This window comes from Planococcus citri, chromosome 3 (genome assembly GCF_950023065.1).
Source record: "Planococcus citri chromosome 3, ihPlaCitr1.1, whole genome shotgun sequence".
NCBI classification, from domain to species: domain Eukaryota; kingdom Metazoa; phylum Arthropoda; class Insecta; order Hemiptera; family Pseudococcidae; genus Planococcus; species Planococcus citri.
In genome coordinates, this window is record NC_088679.1 from 83392914 (window position 1) to 83412402 (window position 19489).

Consider the following 19489-nt stretch of genomic DNA (forward strand, 5'->3'; position numbering starts at 1 on the left):
CTCGAAAAATAATCTCAGATTTTCATTTTCATTTTCATTTTTTTTTTTTTTTTTTGATCAAACTCTCAAATACTCGAGTGTTTTTCAACGATTTTTTATTCTCAACGAATACGGTGATGGTAAAATGGTTCGCAACGTACGTGTAAGTATTAGTTTACTAATTACTCCACTCGCAGGTTTAATTTCTAAACCATCGAGATATAAGTAAGTACTCGTACCTATCGAATATTTGACAAATCTCGATTTTAAACCGTTTATCTAAGTATGTACATACGAGTGTATCTGTATATACATTTGAGGAGTCTGGAATCAACACTCACTTTTGATGCGTTTTTTTTGCGGATTCGGATACTTCTTCAATTTCTCTATCACCCTACAGAATCCATTTTTCCGGATTCGGCCCCAGTTCTTCACAATTTCGTGTTAAAAAGTGCCCTTGGAATCAAAACTCACTTTTGCCACTGTCAAAAGTGAGTTTTGACTCAAAGCTATAAAAAAAAAAACTGTATTTTCAAGGTCGCATGGCAGTCTACAAAGCCAAAATAATTCAAATGCAACTTCGGAAGCATTTTCTGATAGTGAAAATAGCAAAAATGGTCGTTTTGAATTTGGAAGTTACGCAACTGAGGAGGTAAAAAATTGGATGTATTGAGCGCTCAAAACTTTTAAAGCTCTCTGGAGGCGGAATAAAATACTCTACAGAAAAATGTAGTCGAAGAAAATTGTAGAGAATTAAATTTCCAATCGACTTAATGTCGTTAGTTTTTTTCTATGGTGCTTAGTTTTCGATAAATTTGCAAAAGAAAGTATAATTTTTGGAAAAATTCAGCGCTCAAAACTTTTAAAGCTGTCTGGAGACGGAACGAAGCACTCTATGGAAAAATTAAATCGAGGAAAATTGTAGAGAATTAAATTTCCAGTCGACGTAATGTCGTTAGTTTTCTTCTAGGAGGCTTATTTTTCGATATATTTGCAAAAGAAAGTAAAATTACCCCACCTTGGAATCAAAACTCACTTTTGCCAAACTTGATAGCCATACCGCAACGATATGGCAACTTGAAAAAAAAAATTTTCTCATGGAATCCTATTTAGTAGTCTTACTCAAAGCTCGACACACTTTGCGGCGTTTTTTTCATCAACGCACTAGGCGAAATCAGTTATTGTCGATTTTCTCGAAACTTTGTCCGATGGCAAAAGTGAGTTTTAATTCCAAGCTCCTCATTTATATATATACTGTCTTAAGAGTACATTGCGAGATCCACCCAAAAAAATTCCGAAAAATGCTAAAAACTGAAATAATAACCCTACAACTTCGTTTGAACTCACGTTGCAGTGTGTAAACAGTGCCTTTCTATGCATTGCCACCATAAATTTCGCGATCCGCATAAACCGAGATCCACCAACGGCCTAAACCTGAGTTGGGGGTGGATCTCGCAAGATGCGTCGTTTATCTATTTTCAAAAATTGTATTTAAGTATATGAATAGTAGGCAAAACGAGATCCGGCTGAAAATGTGTGTACAGGGTCCCCCGGATCTCACGAGTACTGTGGCATATGAGAGAACTTGCGAGATCCGGCAAAAGGATCTCAGGATCTCGCAATGCCCGATTTTATATAAAATGGATCTCGTAATGTATGGTTTTTACATGTATATATACAGTATACACAATTACACATAGGTAGGTATAGGTAAAAATGATTGCAAAACTGGTCTTGGACTAAATCACTCTTCACTTCTCAGATCCTGCAAATTTTCCATTTCATTGCTATTTTACGTGGGCCTGATTTTTGTCGGAGCGCAAGACGACTCGAAACAACACGTGAAAAAGTTGGGCACATGGACGAATACGAGTAATAATGCGAATAGGACCGCACCCGCACCCGCACGCTCGCTGGAATCCGACGACATATTCAACGACGAATTCGTCTCGGCCAAACACTTCGTCGATAAATCCGATCTTTTGCGAGTTTTCTTCGAAGACTACCGCAAGAGACATTTCATCACTTGCCCGTCGGGATTTGGTAAAACAACGAATCTACACATGATACGAGAATTTTGCCAGCTCGAGTTGAATGAGAATAACGCGATTACACCATGGAACGAGAGCAAAGCTTACGCGTTGTTCGAAGGGACGAAAATAATGCGAAATCAAAGCCTACTCGTATCCAAAAATCATATGGCTCGACACGCCGTCGTACACTTGGATTTCAACTGCAGCTCGCACTCGTTTGTTCGTCATCATCATCAGACAGACGCAGACGGAGACAAAAAGATGACGATGCCAATGGTGATGGAAATGAATCGTCAATTAGCGTGGAATTTCAAACCGTACACCGCCTATATCAAACAATACTACAACGCTAACGCCGATATATGGTGGAATCTGACGCTCGACTTTCAAAACTGGCTAAATTCGTCGATTCGCACAGCGGCGGCAGGCACGATGGGCGACGATGATTTTAGCGTAAATTTCGCAAACGTGGTTCAAACTTTTTTGACGGTTTTCGACGGCGATATCGTCGTACTAATCGATAACCAAGATTACTACGTGAATCCGAAATTTAAAAACATGCAGAGTAGTATGGCAATAGGCGTAGAATGCTTGCAAAAACTACTTGACGACGCGCTGATCGATGCGATCGACAAGTACGAGCATCGTCTGTACTTGCTGATTACCGGAATATCTAGTATCAGCTTTTACAGGCGCAAACTACACGAGTACGTGGACCATTCGAATTTCGCCCAAGATACCAAATACGCGGCGTATTTCGGTCTGCTCGAAGCCCAAGTACAAGAATTATTCGATCGATACGACACCCACGAGTTAGAGCGAACGTACATTCGAAAATACTACAACTCTTACAAAACAGCCCTGCATCGATACAGCACATTCCAGCTGACCAATTATTTCGCCAACAGGATTAAGCAAACTTCATCGTCGGTCACTATACGCCGCCGCCAGAGTAACGGCGATCGTTTCGTCAACTCTACCGAGTGCGAGTGCGAGTACGAGTACGTTAGATTATTCTTAAAACAGCCGCGTTACCTGGAAGATGTGGCCAAATTACTCAAACACTGCTCCGTAGGCGATGACCACTCTTTCGATAAAACATACAACAACGTAGCCGTAGCGGATCTCGCACGATTCGAAAACTGCCTGACTGGACGCGGGCGCAAGAATTTCGACACGCTCGAGCTCGTACCGCATCGACTGCTGCACACGATGAGCTTTGAGCACGGATTCATCGGTCGAGCCAAAGATGGCTCTTACGTGATACCGAATTACGAAACGAGACGACTATTCGAAGCGGAGCTGCGTTACTATTTCGAAAACCATCTTTTCATAAATGTAACAGAAATCGGTGTACAACTGTTGGACATGTTTTACAAAACAGCCAACAAAACGGGCGACGTATCGAGCCAAGTGAAACAACTGCTAGCACCGGCGTACCAACGATTACAGCCAGTTATCGGCGGCGGTGGCGGTCTAAATCGTTGCCTCCTCCGCAACTTCACCTTCGCCCTTCATTCGATATTACACTTGGCAGCTCTGACCAACGACGCCCTGACCGTGGTCGACGATTATCCGCAGCCGGTATCGCATCAGCCATCCGTCGCTAATTTTGATCGAAGATGCGTCACGCTTATCACGGGCGCAGGGGTCGCCGTCGTATTCAAAATAACTCTCGATCGATCCGCTAAAATTGCCATGGAACAGGCGATGACGTACGCTTATCAAAGTCCGCATATTAAATACCTCAAATATGTGGGCGTAAATGTCGATTCTTACGGTTCCCTCGAAGCCGACCATTGCCCCAAAAGCTATTTTTTGCAAAAAGGCGAAAAGCCCGTCAGCGAAGAGTTGGAAAAATTCACCATCAATTTCGAAGATATATTGATGAAGCAAGAAGAAGAGCTTCAACAGCAAGAGCAAGAGCAGCAACAGCAGCAGCAGCAACAACAACAACAACAGCAGCAGCAGCAGCAACAAGAACTGCAAGATGAAATGTAGATTCTTGTGTTCAGATTCCATCAATTCCATCGATGATTATTGATTTCAGTCATCTTATGTACCTATGTATGTACTACAGTCGGCCCCGCTTATTATGGATCCGCTTGATAAAATCACCCGCTTAATTCAATCAAATGGCTTGGTCCCGATTTTTTGTACCCAATTAGTAATTACACAGAAAATCACTCGTTTAATGTAGGTAATCAAATTCCCCGCTTAGCAGAATCATTTTGTGAAAATATTGAGGTATTTGGGAAAATGGCTTGTTTTTTCATACTTTAAATCAAAAATTTTGGAATTTTTCACTTATTATCCTCTTATTTTTAAATTTTGATTTCTAACAACTTTCTCTCAAGTGATGATAAAGGGAAAAAGGTCTAAACATTTGAAAATTCGAAAAATAGATATGTTATGTACCTAAATCGCGAATTTGGGAGTACCTATCGTAATTTTAACCCATCTTTTTAATATGCATGTACATTGTGAAGTTGTTGTAAATTTTTTTATGTGAAAATTGTGTTTTTTAAAAAGTTCGCTTTATAAAATCACCCGCTTAATAAAATCAATTTGCCTCAGACAAATGCGACCATAATAAGCGGGGCCGACTGTACCTACCTACCAGTATAACTCGATAAGTATAAGTACAGGTACCAGTCGAACGAAATGGAAAATGAAGAAAAATAATTTTTTTATTCGCGAGTCTCGTCGATACAACTTGGTCAATGGTCAATGGTCAATGGTCAATGGTCAATGGTCAATGGTCAATGGTCAATGGTCAATGGTCAACCACAAAATATGCTCCGAGCCATTTTCTACCCTTCTGTGAAACTTCGGAGTAGCTTCTTTAGATTTATTTTTCTCTTACATAGGTACGATACATCCATTACTATTATGAATTAGAGAATCGCATTCATTTCAAACAGATTTTCTGTTAGCGGAGAAAATTTTCTTCCAATATAGGTATTTGTTCCATAAAATTATTACAGCACGCGTCGAGAATCCCTCATTTAAACCTTCCGAACATCGACTGCTCGAAAATAACGTGCAAACGTGCCATATTCGAGTGCTTAAAAGTCTTATTTTTAGCGAACTCGAGAAAGTACCTAACCAAAAAGTAAGGCGAATCTTTTTGGTAATAAAGCGAGGAGACTGCTAGGCAATTTTTGAAAAAAAAAGTGTTTTCAATAATGTGAGTACATGCGATGAAACGTTGGTATAACACACCCGATAAATCGTGAGGAACGTAAGAATTACAACAAGTCGTTGAAAAAAACATAATGATACAGTCGAATGTATGTATTTTTATTTCAACTCGTTTACCTATGTACGTTTAAACGCCTAACTATTGGAAGAAAAAACACTCGAGGGAAGGAAGAAAGCAACCGGTACTCGTACTCGTTCCTTCCCTAATTGAGAGAAAAGCAACGAGGCATTTTGTTAATTATTCACGTAAATCGGCTTGTTTCGTCGCATTTATTATGAAAAATATCTTACAATGCGAAAATCGAACTGCAATCTTGTATAGTACATACATAGTACATACATACACGACTACTATAGTTATTTTTGGTAAGAAATAATAACACTTTTTGACTGATACATAAATACCGAGACTTTTTGTTATTTTTCTAGGTAGAATTCGAAACACAGACAATTCAAGCCGAATGCGTGGCTTTGAGGCCGTAACGCTGAAAAGGAAGTGTAACCATGTTCGAAAAACGAATTTCGAGAATAAGAATAAGTTCTCATTTTCACAAAACAAAATCAAATTAGGTAGAAAAAATTTGTCTTGGCATTCTTAAAATTTGAAAAATTTTTTGTTCAAGAAGCTTTCGTTAAATTCGAAAATCGAAACTTTCGCTATCGCGCAAATAACTCTAAAAATTGATGAAAAACAAGCAAGGTCACAGGTGACCTGGCAACGGGTTCCCCGGAAACTGCAGGTAGAATGATTGAATGTTCCATAAATTTAAATTTTCGTCAAAATGATCAAAAATGATGAAGTCGATCACTGTGATACATTTTTTGAACTGTTGCTGTGGTTTTTTGGAATAATTTCTCAAAAATAATCGAAACTCAAAACTTACCAGGAAGGTAATTGATCTTCTTTATCACAACATGTGATTCTTGTGGGTGATTTTTCATTAAGATTTTGAAAAAGTTTCAAATTATTAGGAAAAAGAATCACCAAGCATCAAAAAGAATTAGGATTTTGGAACAGACATTTAGGTAGTTATTAAAAATACAAATGAATAAATTTCAATTCTGAACAAAAGATTATCACAGACACAACAAACATAATTTTCAATCATTAATTGCTATAAGATAATATTTTAATTGAAATCCAGTATGGCTCAAACATGAATTGTGAAGAGCAAGAGTGTAATAATTCAACAGAAACGAAGTGATCGGCAGAATCGTTGATAACGAAAAGCGTACAGGTATCTACTTATTTAACGAATGTGTTATTTAGCTGGTGCTGAAAAAGCTATGAGTAATGTACCGACCATCGGAAACGAATAAAAGTTTATTAATATCCAATAGTTTGAAGATTTGTTCCAATCGGCAACTGTGCTGAAATAAACGAAATACATAAATAATAGTCAAATTTCTGCTCCGAGTTACCTTACTCTAAGTAGCAAAAATAACAGAGCTATCATATTACCTAAACACAGACGGCTAGAACTACAAAAAATCAAAAGCAACCATACCTATAAGATTCACATTAAACAAACCTGATTTGAAAAAAATGAATGAGAAATGTATGGAACAAATCTTCAAGCTAGTGGATATCGATAAACTTTTATTCGTTTCCAGTAGTCCATAGGTTACTCGTAGCTTTTTCAGCACCATCTAAATTAACCCATTCGCTAAATGCGATCTTTTCCCTATCAACGATTCTGCTGAAATAAACGAGATACAAATATATACATAAAATAAAAGTCAAATTTCTGTTTGAGTACTCGTAACTTCTTCAACATCGGCTTGCGCTTTTTTCGTTATCAACGATTCTACCGATCATGACACCGATCACTTCGTTTCTGTTGAATTACATTTGCCCTTCGCAAACTGTCACTATGTGTCTGTTGATTTACACTTGTCATTGGTTAACTTGATTAGTTGATTCATGAACTTTAAATAAAGTATAATTTTAAAATCTGTTTTTGTTCAAATTAAAATGAATTTCATTGAAAATTCAAGATGGACATTCATGAAGTGATAAAAAGAAATTTTCGTTGTCTTTGATTTTGATTGGAGGAACATCAAAAACTGTTGGCTGATAAAAACAAAGTAGAAAGAGTTTAGCAATGTTTACTATTTAGAGTTGAAGAAAGTGACTTGGCAGATACAAAGGAGTCTTATGTATAGCGTATTACGCAACACATAAGATACCTTTCTAAATAACGTGGAGGACTGAATTATTGAAAGCGATTTTAATAGGGTTCCCCTTGGTGGGGGAACCCTAAAAAGAAAGAATTTACTCGTATCGGAAGCGCGAGAGTCAATAGGTACCTAATCTAATCAACTTCTTGAAAAAGCCAAAGCCCTTCGTTGATCATTATCTGAATCATCTCGCAAACAACGCTTATTTTCAATCATAAAATTGAAGATAACGAATAAGTAGTAGAATTCTAAATACCTAGGTACCGACAATTTATCAGTTTTTTTTTTTATCCAGTCTGATACGGTGTAATTAAATTACTTAGACATAAAAAAGTTATAAACCCGGGTTCGATTTCTTTTCAAATCACGCGTCTACAAAAACAAATGTGACTACCGAATTTATAGGGCTGTTCACTTCGCTCGGTCACTTTTCCTAGGTAGGTGTACGTAGTACATAGTACGTAGACGTACGTAAGCCTGAATAAATGTTGGGTAAGTAATACGTGTATATGTAGTATGTACATACATATGTACCTCTACCTATCCAGTCTATGCGGAAAATCACCAAATTGCAACTCGATCAGCCCCACATCTGCATGCCAACCAAATGAACGCGCATCTTGTTCGAATAGGTTGAGTCCAGAGTCCAGAGCCTAGAGCCAAATTCAATAATTTCAAAGGCGATACCTCGTCGCAGACACTCTAGGTAGTACATAGTTGTAAGTTGTAGGTAGAGGTACCTTACTTGTACCTACACCAACGCCTACAGCTACGACAAGGTAGCCAAACTTTTGAAAAATTGTCCAATCCAAGGCCTATTCAAACACAAATACGATCACAAAGCGGTTAAATCGTTCGATTCGTTCGTCAGGCACGATTTCGGAAACGCCGAATTACCATTCAGGAACATCCTATACACGTTTACGATCGAACAAGGTTTTTTCGCTACGGTTGGCAATGGCGTTGGCGTTGATGAGAATACTTACGCGATACCGAATTACGATATACGCGGTCGTTTCGTCACTTATTTACTCTACAATTACGAGCAAAGGCTAAGAATCAATCTGCAACACATCGGCCGTTGTATTCGCGAAATTCTCACGTCTCCTCGAGACCAACCCAGTAACCTGATCACAGATTTAACGCGAGCCTTGAATTCGGCATTCGAGAAATTTAGATCTTTCAAAGAATCTGGCGGTACGTCGTCGCTGCATTTCACTCATCAATTGCTGATCGACGTGGCCACGCTCACATACGAAGGGTTACACTTGGTCAACGATTACCCATACCCACACCCATACCCATCATCGATGCCTTACAACGCCAACCAGACGAAATCCAACGCCAATAAACGGCGCGCGGGTGCGCGCGCGTGCACGTGCGTAAGCGTGATCACTTTTGCCGATACAGCAGCCGTCGTTAAAATCACGTATAATCAACCGTTGCAGACGGCTTTACTCGCAGCCACCAGCTACTCTTACAAAGATGAGAACATAAACCGCGTCAGATACATAGCGATAGATATACCTTACCGTAATTTCACCAGGATATGCATGGCCACTCTGAATGCAACTGCGAGTCATTTGAACAATGCAACGCGCTGACAAGTCATCATTCCGCAAGCAGGGTCAAGTCTGCAACAAATCAAGAGACAACCAATTTAATGTATACTGTCGGAAATGAACTGAAAAAAGTACATATTACCTACCTACGTATAAAAATCATTAATTGTTCTTTTCAACATTCGACATCAACACGTTATATTTAGTCTATTCACTACCCAGGAGGCATTGAAAGATCGCATTTTTTTAAAAAAGGCCCGTCAACTATTCGAGCTTTTGGAAAGCGGGAGCTGCAAAACTTGTTAGTAGGTAAGTACAGGTACCTGCTAAATATGAACCACAAACCTCGATTTGGTCGTACGAATGACCCAACTGAAATTGGTGAAATATTTTAGAACACGATGGAGCCAGATTTTTTAATCATTATTAAAAATTTCAAATAGGTAATCAAAAAATTTTCGCGCGTTTTCGGGCCATGATAATCCAAAAATTGGCCCCATTCCGTTCCAAAATATTTCTCCAATTTCAGAAAGTTGAACGAGCCCCTCTAATTTTGAGTGAGAAAGAATAAACGTTGTAGATTAATTATTTGAGAAACACTTCGCAACCTATCAAAATGGAATAAAATTTTGCGAGAAATTCAAATAATAGTATTCCAACAAAAATTCATGTTCGAGCGATTTCGATGAATTTTGAAATCAAAATTACGCCTTAGGTCAAGATTTTCAGAATTTCGAAAAATCCCCTCCAAACAACACGGCCCAATTTTGGGGCTCAAAAGTTCGAAAACATTTTCGACAAAATACTCGCGTTTTCTGGAAAATTTTACGTACCTACTTAATTCATTTTCATAGGTCACGCGACATCGACACTTTTTTCGAAAATCCAGAAAATCGCTTTAAAATCAGTTTCGTTGAAATACATAATATTTGAATTTCCCAATTTCTTGCGAAATTTTAACCCCTTTTGTTGGGCCGAATTGCACTTTTTCAAAAATCCCGAAGATCGTTACCCAATTTTCGTTTTTGAATCCACTAAGCAAATTTCTGGGTTCACTCGTTCACTCTCGCGGTCCTTTCTCATTTTTCAGCCAAAAGGGTAGGCGGAATCAACCTTTGAAGCGGAATCTGGGTAACATTTTTTGACGCTTCGATCGATCATTTTGAAAAATTTTGAATCTAGTTTTTGCCCCTTAAAATGTGACGAGTCTTTTTGGTAGGTAAGTAGAAATTATCGAGCGAAATACATAGGTATATCGAGAGATATTTCGGCTTGCTCCCCCCCCCCCTCCGTCTTTTAGCTCATCCCTTAAGCGATGACTTATTTTTATGCTGACATCGCTGAGGAAACCTCCGGGTGCTGACATGGACCCGGAGGTTTCCTCAGTGAAGTCAGTTCTCGAGGGATATCCGCGACAATCTCGAAATTATATTTTTTAAATTTTGACTCGAATTTCCACGTCGACAGTCCATTTTTGTTTCGCTTGATTTGTCCTCCTGCCCTCCCGCCCTCGGTATTAGAAAGGTACGCGTACATACGTGTATGTAGGTATCGTAGTATTGGAATCAATTATGAACTTTCGATTTGAGGAGTGTAAGCGTAAGTATTTCGAAGTAAAGAGGTTGTACTCGACATTTTTGTGAAAAGATGACAACCGTAAACCGTTCATGCCGAAAGAAAATCACGCAGACAGAAAAAAATTGTCGAGCCTTAGTTATTTTTTTTTTCTTTTTTAAGGAGCTAAATTAAATACTTTAGGTTAGTCCTAAATCTCTTCGCGTATGAAGCACAATGGCGAAGGCGGTCGCTGTTTTCCCGATGAAATTAGTTATAAAGGAATGCTCGCTCGTCGCTCGGTATACCCGTACAGCGCGGCGTACACTTACTCGATTACAATGGATGTAAGTCTCTCTAAGTAGGTGTATATAGTGGTAGTATACGTCATAAAAAAAAAAAACCACCGGCACCGCAGAAGAAGCGCAGAATGAACAACTGCGTCAACTAAACTTGTCTTATTTTATTTTTATCAAAAATCTTAACGGTATGGTCCTTTTTGTGTCTGTGTATATGCCATACTTGGTTGTACAGTATAAAAGCGAGTGACACGAATAAAAAATAAAAAAAAAGTAAAAAAAAGAAAAAAAAGGGAAAAAAGCCAAGCCAAGCCAGTCGAGGTATCATTCGGACGAATTTTCTCTAATGATGTAATAATACGAATTCTCGACGACGACGACGACGACGACGAAGTATAAAAAATAAAACGCTATCGTCGTTTCCCTTGTGCGCTGCGTCCGCATCCGCGTCCGCGTCTCTGTGTCTGCGGTTGTTGTTGCGCGTTCACGTTTTTTCCTTCTGTTTTTCCTTTCCTCTTTTCATATCCGTAATTTTTCTACATTTTCATTACGCTTATTTCCTCGGTTTTTTGTATTCCAACAATCGTCGTGCTTTTTTATTTACTTTTTTCGCTCGTTCTACGCTCATCTCCGGTTATAATTACATAGTAAGGATACCACCTTGCAAGAATTTTATCCTAAGCGATTTCTTCTACATTTATTTCTCTTCTTTTTCACACTTGTCGTCTGGTATACCTACCTACCTACCTACCTACCTACCTACCTACCTACCTACCTAGCGGTTACGATTCTTTGTTGTTGTTGTTGTTGTTTTTTTTTGAAATGTAAGTAACTTATTTCTGTGTCGAATTGGTTTGCGGTGAAGGTGATGATGGAATGGATTTTATTGATTTTATGATGTTTCGAGTGTTAAAGAGTGCTGGAGGTTTTTTTTTAGCGTGAAAGTTGAAGTGTCTGGTTTAACTTCAGAAAGAGAGAGAGTGATCTGAGATTATATTGACTTCAAATTTTACAAAGATACAATAATACTAGTAACCTAAGCGATAGCATATAGAATAATAAAACCGGGACATATTATAAATTAACCCACACCTATGCGCCTTAGGGCTCTCTATCAGAAGTTATTTCGGATTCGAGGAAAGAAAAAAGTATGTAAACGAAATACACATAGGCAACGCGAATACAGCAAATGGACGAGCAAAAATAAATAAATGAAGCGAAATAGAATACAAAAAAAAAAAAAAAAAAATACGAATGAATAAGCGAATCTACATACAAACAGCGCATAAAACCAGGCGAAAACAAGAAGAAATTACATAGTGATCGGAGAAACAAATCCGTAGGATATAGGGGTCAGACTCAACGGCCAAAATACCAAAGAAATGACGGAGGGACGGGCGGGAAAAGGCCTAGGCATCAGCGAGCAAGCGGTCCTCGAGTTTTTTTCGAAATATTTTTAGAGTATTTATTTTTTTAAGCGGTTCTGGTATCGAATTGCAGATACGGGCGATTTTATACACAGCTCGCATACGAGCCCTCTCAGCCTGAAATTGGGGCACTCGCCTTACGATCGCCTCTTCTCAGCTCTGCTCGTCTCTGCACTCCAACTTCAAACCAAGATCTCCTCTTACAAGCAAAAGATGCTGTAGCCACCATATAAAGGTTATTTAGGTTTAGTATTTCAAGTTCTTTATTAGGCGTTGTCAGTGTTGTCTCGACGCTCTAACCCAGCCAAATGTCTAATTGCCCAGTTTTGAAGGACTCTAAGTGGTTCCAGATGCTGATTTACCGCTCCACCCTACACTGGCATGCCAAATCTTAACACCGAATCAAACAGAGCATAATATGTAGATTTGCCTTAGATGGTGCCTAGAAAAGAGGTCTTTCACATAAAATAATAAACCATTCAACTTTCTCAACTTTGACTGCAAAAAGAAACTACGCTCATCCCATAAGAATTTGGAGTCCAGTTTTATTCCTAAATAATTGAACGAGTTTACTTGAGAAAGTGGTGGGCATTGGCAGTCCAGCTTACAGTCTGTTCTCTCATGTAGGAAGCAGGAATTCTCCAAACTTTGGACATTTCGAAAACCAAAAGGCATTATATGTGACCCCGCCTGACAAAATCGACCATTTTGACAAAAAAAAAGTGTCCAAAATAATGACGTTTAAAATGAATCTTAAGGGTTGAAAGATCAGATTTTTGAAAAAAAAAAAACATTTTTAGAAATTTTGTCATAATGGTCAATTTTGTCAGACGGGGTCACATATGAGACTTTTTAATGTTAGGGGTGAGCCCGTGAGCTGTAAACCATATTTTCAAGAGTTTCAAGTCTGAGTTGATATTCTTTATCAAGTTATTCAACCCAATAGGCACTGTAAACAATGGCCAAGTCATCCGCAAAAGCATACAAGGACCCGAGTAGCCCTAACCCGAAAATATCGTCGTTTATATAAATTTAAAAAAGCAATGTCTCCAAAATACTACCCTGAGGTACCCCCGAGTTGATGGCCAAAAATTCATTCAAAAATTCGCCCAATTTTACTGCCTGTTTTCTACCCTCCAAGTAGTAGGATTTCAGCCAGTTACTAAATATTCCCCCAAATCCCGCATTCCATAGTTTATCTAGGAGAACAGAGTGATTCACTGTGTCAAAAGCTTTTTCCCTATTTTTCCAAACTACCAATTTGGATGCCACTTTATACATAGTGTTCTATTGGGTCTTGCCTATTTGGGAACTTCTTAGTAAGTTTATATAAACGCTGTTTTTCCCAGCTCAGCTCAACAAGGTGGGGGAGGCCCACAGCCCACAGCCCACACAGTTCTTCTATTTGGCCTACGGGTTGGGTTTAGTACTTTTTTTAAACTCTGGACTGCGGCTGTTACGTGATCTATCATTTAGTTAAATCCCACCTCAACATTCTCAATTTCCTCATATTCCTGCCAATCACAATTTCTCAGATATGTTTTCACCCTTCCCATATCAATTACCTAATACCTTGCACCGGGTGTTTTTCTCAATCTCGTGGGCAGGGGAGAATTCCAAACCAATATGGACTGGGTAACGATCAGAGATTATTGCTGAATTATCAACTTCACATCGAATACCTTCCAATCTATTCCCTGAACTATACATCCCTTTTAAGAAAACATGGTCCAGACATGACTGACTTCCCTTTAGACTTCGGAGAGAGAGTGAGTGAGTGAGTGAGTGAGTGAGTGAGTGGGATTTTTGAAAAGCAAATGTTTCTCGTTCCAAAACCGCTCTAAACAAGATTTTAGCTGCCCAGATACAGAAAAACGACCATCATTTCTAGTGACAAAGCGATACTTTTTAAAATAAAGAGTATCTTTTTAGAGAAATTGAAGAAAATTTCCTCTTATACATACAAAGGCTGGAAATGACAAAATTTGTTTTTACGTAAGACGTAATAATAGAGAACAAAAAAAAAAAAAAAAAAAAAATAGGAAAATGTGGATTTTTATTGAAAGTGTAAGTAGAAAATTTTTCATTTTGTCGCTGAATGTTTGTAATAATGGTAAGTAATATCGTCTTACTTGCAGCTAGAGCTACTCGGTGTTTCCGTGTTTCGAGAACAAAGTCTCATAATTCGTCTCATAATAAAGCAATCCAAACTACGAGTACATGCGTAAAAGTTCAATCGTTTGCCTAACACGGAGGCTGTGGGAGGGGAATTATTTTTTTGGTGGGGGGGGGGGTGGGGCTCTCGTGATCTGTCAATCTGTCATTAAACTTGAAAACCTTCAAAATTGAACGCTTAACTTTTCAGGACGATTGCAAAAGTTGTAGAAAAATGTAAAACGTGCAATACAAAAGCTTAATTAGTTACATTTTCTTTTTTTCACAGAATTAATTTACATTATTGGATTTAACATTCTTGCGGTGCAGAAAAACCTTCCAATTGTGATCAAATTTCTAAAAAAAAATTCAAACCAGGCAGCCAGCCAGCTAAACAATTCATTTTTCCCAAGAATCGGACGAAATTCCAGAACAGGGTTAGGTACCTTTTGCGCCAAAATTTCAGAGAAGTCCTGTTTTTAGCCGAAATTTAAAAATAAATCTGTTGTTCGATCGTGTAAATTCAAAAAAGTGTCCTGTTTTTTCTTCAAAATTTCAGAAAAGTACTATTTTTTGCCAAAAATGTAGAAAAAAGTACTGTTTTACTCGTATTATCAAAATTGTAGAAAAGAGCTGAATTTTTTGCCAATTTTTTTATACTTTGCCAACATTCTTCATTGCGTCAGTTTTTTTTCCCCCCCGAAGATAGGTATACGTAGACCTACTTATTTTTCCCTAAAATTGCAGAAAATTATGTTTTGCCAAAGTTGCAAAATACCTAGACCTGTTTTTCTGCCAAAATTCCAAAAAGGTGCACATTTTTTTCAAAATTTCTGCGAAGTTTTAGGTATGCCCCCCCCCCAAAAATTACCATTCAAAATTGGTTTTGCTATGACTGCAAAAAAAAAAAAAAAAAAAAAATGGCTTCAATCTTTTTTCATAAAGGTACCCGACAATGTTTCATCAAAATTTCAAAAATCCATGGTCAAGGGCATTTCACCTATTTTACCCGAGAATACCCTTTGCTGAAAAATCATCACTCGAGGACCACTACATACCTCTCCATTGTGAAATTTAGCGCAAGAAATTCTACCTGATGGAGTATTTTCAGTTACTCTTTGAAATTTTCTTTTCCCCATCCAAAAAATTTGCCACCAGATTGACATCTCCCTCGTGTTATAAGAATGAAAGTTTCGAACTTGAAAATCTCTCAAGAAATAAATGCCACAAGTTGTAAAGTTTGAAACTCATTTTTTTTCATGTCAAGTAACGAAAGCACCATAAATGGTCCACCGCACCACCGAAGAATCAAATTTATGGTTTCAGAAACACTCTTTTTTCACTCCCCTCCTCCCTCACCCCCACCCCCACCCCCACCATCACCACCACACCCACTTACTTCTCAGTCAGAACATGAAATACGAATAAGTTATCCAGTTCAACACCTGTTTCGCATTCGCGATTTCGCACGAATCGTTAAACATGAAAATTCAAACATTTGACACGCCAACCAATTAGGCAATTACTACCTAAATCATCAAAATTAAGTGCCTAGGTATCTCGTAAAATGTGAAATTCGCCGATGATTGCCGCGTACAATAAAAACGTACTTATTAGGTAAAGCGAGAACACAATCGCGTACGATTTTCTTCTCGGTGCGGCGCGGCGCGGCGGCACCAAAATGTCAAAAATCCCTACTTACGAGGAGGAGGAGGAGGAGGAGGAGTAGCGGCAGCAAAATACAAGGAGCGGAGATACGAGGCTCGGGCTCGGATAGCGTAAAATATTAAATTTCCAAACGTCGACTTTCAACTTTTAATTACAAATTTTCGTATTGTTAAAACGGCAAACAAAGCAAAGACGAAACGATTAAACAATTTTGATGAAATTCAAAAAGAAAACAAGAAGACACGCCACAATAAACTCCAAACTAAATACGTAGAAAATCGATGAGGCCGATGTTTTGAGGAATGTGATTGAGAGAAATGCCGTGAACTAAATTGAAAAACTTTTACGAAAAACTTTTTATAACTAAAACGAACTGCTCGTTTCGTTTTATTTATTTATTTTTTCCCTCTTTTTCGCTATCTACATACAAGAAGTAGGTACCTACCGTACGTAATACACGTATATCATCGCCTGCGAGTAGATGATGACGGCTCAGGGTCGTTGTGATCCGCATCATTATACCACAATGATTCGTGATCTATGATCCGAATCCGATTCAAAATTTTCCGCACATCATTTTTCACGCATAATTTTTTCTTTTACCATGTAATGCCGCATCGCTGCGTGTTTTTGCTTTGAAAATTCGATTTTATCACAAATTAATGGAGTTGAACTCGATTTGTTGGATATTGACGTAAGTAAGTACATACAATCGACTCGATGTCATTGGTTTTTCGCTGAGATGCTTAGTTTTTGATTTTTTGACAAAAAACCAAGTAAAACTTTTTAAAATTATTTTTTGAAAAATTAGCAAACTGTGTTTCATAAAAGTAGATCTGGAGGCGAAAGGAAGCGTCCTACGAAAAAATTACACACGACCACGCTTGTAGCGAATTAAATTTCCAATCGACGTAATGTCATTAGTTTTTCTCTAGGATGCTTAGTTTTTGATTTATTGACGAAAAACTAAAACTTTTTGAAATGTGAAAATGTCATTTCTCAATTTCTGCAAATTTGCAAGCTGAGGCTGACTTTTTCTCACCCCTGTATAATGTGTCATCGCAATGCTTTGAAAATAAATTGGAGACTACCTATTTCGTTTTTTCACGTTGTTGTTCCGAAAAATGATCCGTGAAATTTGATCCGGATCAGTTTTTTCTGGAGTGATTCGTGATCCGGATCACAACTTCTCGGAAGATCTTTAACAACCCTGTGACGGCTAGGACTAAGATCACTACGATGCCACGCGCACCGTGGATAATCAAGATGGTAGGTCTAGGTAGGCTGCCTCCGAATCCGAATCCGAATCCGAATCCGAATCCGAATGGAATATGCAAACGATGCTCGGAGACTACCCAGTACCTACACTTTCGACAAAGAGCAACCATTCTTAAGACGATAACGCGACATTTATTCGCCCAAGAGGTTTGGTATACGTAGACGGAGACGGAGATGCTAGACGAACATTAAGCTCGAGAAAAACTCGAGTACATCAACGCACGGTGTTGCGGTTAAATGTTAGTCGTACTCGTACCTACGAGTATAAAATGTAGCTCTTCGTACACGTGTATGTAGGACGTAGGTCTAGGCAGTAGGCAGTGGGCACCTCTTTCTGTATGTTGGCAAACGTACCGCCGAAAAAGTCTTTACAAACAGCTGAAAAATCCGCTACTAAGGCTTAGTAAGTACTAAGTACCTTACCTACGTATATTTTACATCGACAATTGACTGAGGTAGCTTTCAGATAAGATTTTCTCAACACATTCGTGCCGCGAGTTCTTAACGCTTACATAATACCCTGCTTCGTTTTCTCCTCTTCTTCTTCGTCTTCTTCTTCTTCTTCTTCTTATTTTTCTTCTTTTTCTAATGCTTAAAAACCTTTTCTCTTTATCCCTTTTCCTGGATACCTATATGGTACACCTTGGCTCACCAAAAATATTTTTATTTTATTTCATTTTATTTTATTTTACAATTTAGGTCTCTCCAACAGCTATATAAAGCCAATTACAGAAGAGACCATTTATAATTAACTCGACGACTCGACGCGACGTGTGTGTATAGTGTGTACCTACTTACGAGCATAAAGAATCTCGTACGAGTAGGTAAATAAATTCGCGAATCGGTACTTAATTATAGTACCTATGTAGTACCTACGCTACGAGTCGAGTATATCAACGCGATCGATGAAATAAACGATGGTACATAAGTCATCTCTGCAGTAAAACGATCGATCATCAACACTATAGGCCTATACTATCGTATAATCTTATTGAGTAACATTATACCTACCTACTACCTAGTACCACCTACTACTCGTACAGGTAAATACGTACTATGTATCTCGTCCAATCTTATAAACCAAACCAACTACAATGTACATAGTACATATGTACATGTATATTATATAGGTATTAGACATACAATACGACCCTTTTCCGGGTTATTTATCACTTCGATGTACTAATTACCTACTCGTAGAAATGACACGTGCGCTAAGGGATTTCAATAACATTGCCAAAACGCCTTGTTGCAGCTAGTATACCTACCTTAGTACCTCTACCTACCTTCTCGCATATACAGGGTGCCCAGAAATATCGAGCACCTCGAAGAAAGTTTTTCATTAAAAATATACTCGTAGGTTGGCAACGTGAACGGTTAAATAGAGGCATATGATTGGCCATTGGTGGAATGTTATCTCTCCAGTCCAACATTAACAACCAATCATGTGCTATGTATCATTATTACTCGTATCATTCACTGTGACCATGACCAACCAAAGTATTTTAGTAGAAAACTTTTTTAGGGGTGCTCGATACTTCTGGGCAACCTGTATATATAGATACGCATACGCATACGCATACGCGTACGTATTACGTAAGAAGCTGTTTTGTCACAAACATACATACGTATCCTCGTATTGTGGTGGTGGTATATTTGCAAAAGGCCCGATTTCTTTTTTTTTATAAGTATGTAATCAGCCGAGTAAGCCGACTCATATAGGTGCATATTTTGAATTTACAGGTTAGTTACCAGGACACCAAAGTACTACCGGGACCGGATTCGTTAAGTTGGAGTTTTCTACCTGTAAATTTAACTTTACTACCGTCTCATTTCGACGATCACCACGGTGTATTATCTTTAAGGTGTACAGCAGTAATTAGCAGTTTATATCAGAATACCACCGAATTACGAATATCTCACAGAAAAGAGCCTATACCAGAAAAAGGTAAGTTGTTGCGCGATGCGCGGCGCGCGGCGCGCGGCGCATCGTGTTTATGATTTCTACAATATTTGTTTGCATGTACATACATTGTACTCGTATCTTTAGATATTTCTATAACCAATTAACCAATAACCATGCGACATCAGTTCTTGAAATGTGACAAATGCTTTCGAGTACCTAACTATAAGTAGAGAGAAACAATAAT

At 38.3% G+C, this 19489-nt stretch overlaps 2 protein-coding genes across 4 annotated transcripts in view; both read left to right on the plus strand.

The window, feature by feature from the left end:
* The window catches only part of LOC135839927 (uncharacterized), a 259550-nt gene that overhangs the window by 165488 nt on the left and 74573 nt on the right, over positions 1-19489 (plus strand). Inside the window, exon 5 of the mRNA XM_065356198.1 lies at positions 19083-19287. Coding sequence (XP_065212270.1) covers positions 19083-19287 — 205 coding nt within the window. The remainder of the gene's footprint in view (positions 1-19082; positions 19288-19489) is intronic.
* On the plus strand, positions 23-5003 carry LOC135839923 (uncharacterized). Of its 3 annotated transcripts, none has more exons than XM_065356192.1 (2): positions 23-142; positions 1742-5003. In XM_065356192.1, exons 1-2 carry the CDS (start codon positions 117-119, stop codon positions 4011-4013), a joined length of 2298 nt encoding a protein of 765 aa, XP_065212264.1. In that variant the 5' UTR covers positions 23-116; the 3' UTR covers positions 4014-5003. The 3 variants fall into 3 exon arrangements, with proteins under 3 accessions (XP_065212264.1, XP_065212265.1, XP_065212263.1); XM_065356193.1 differs by having other exon boundaries at positions 24-136; XM_065356191.1 differs by having other exon boundaries at positions 31-204.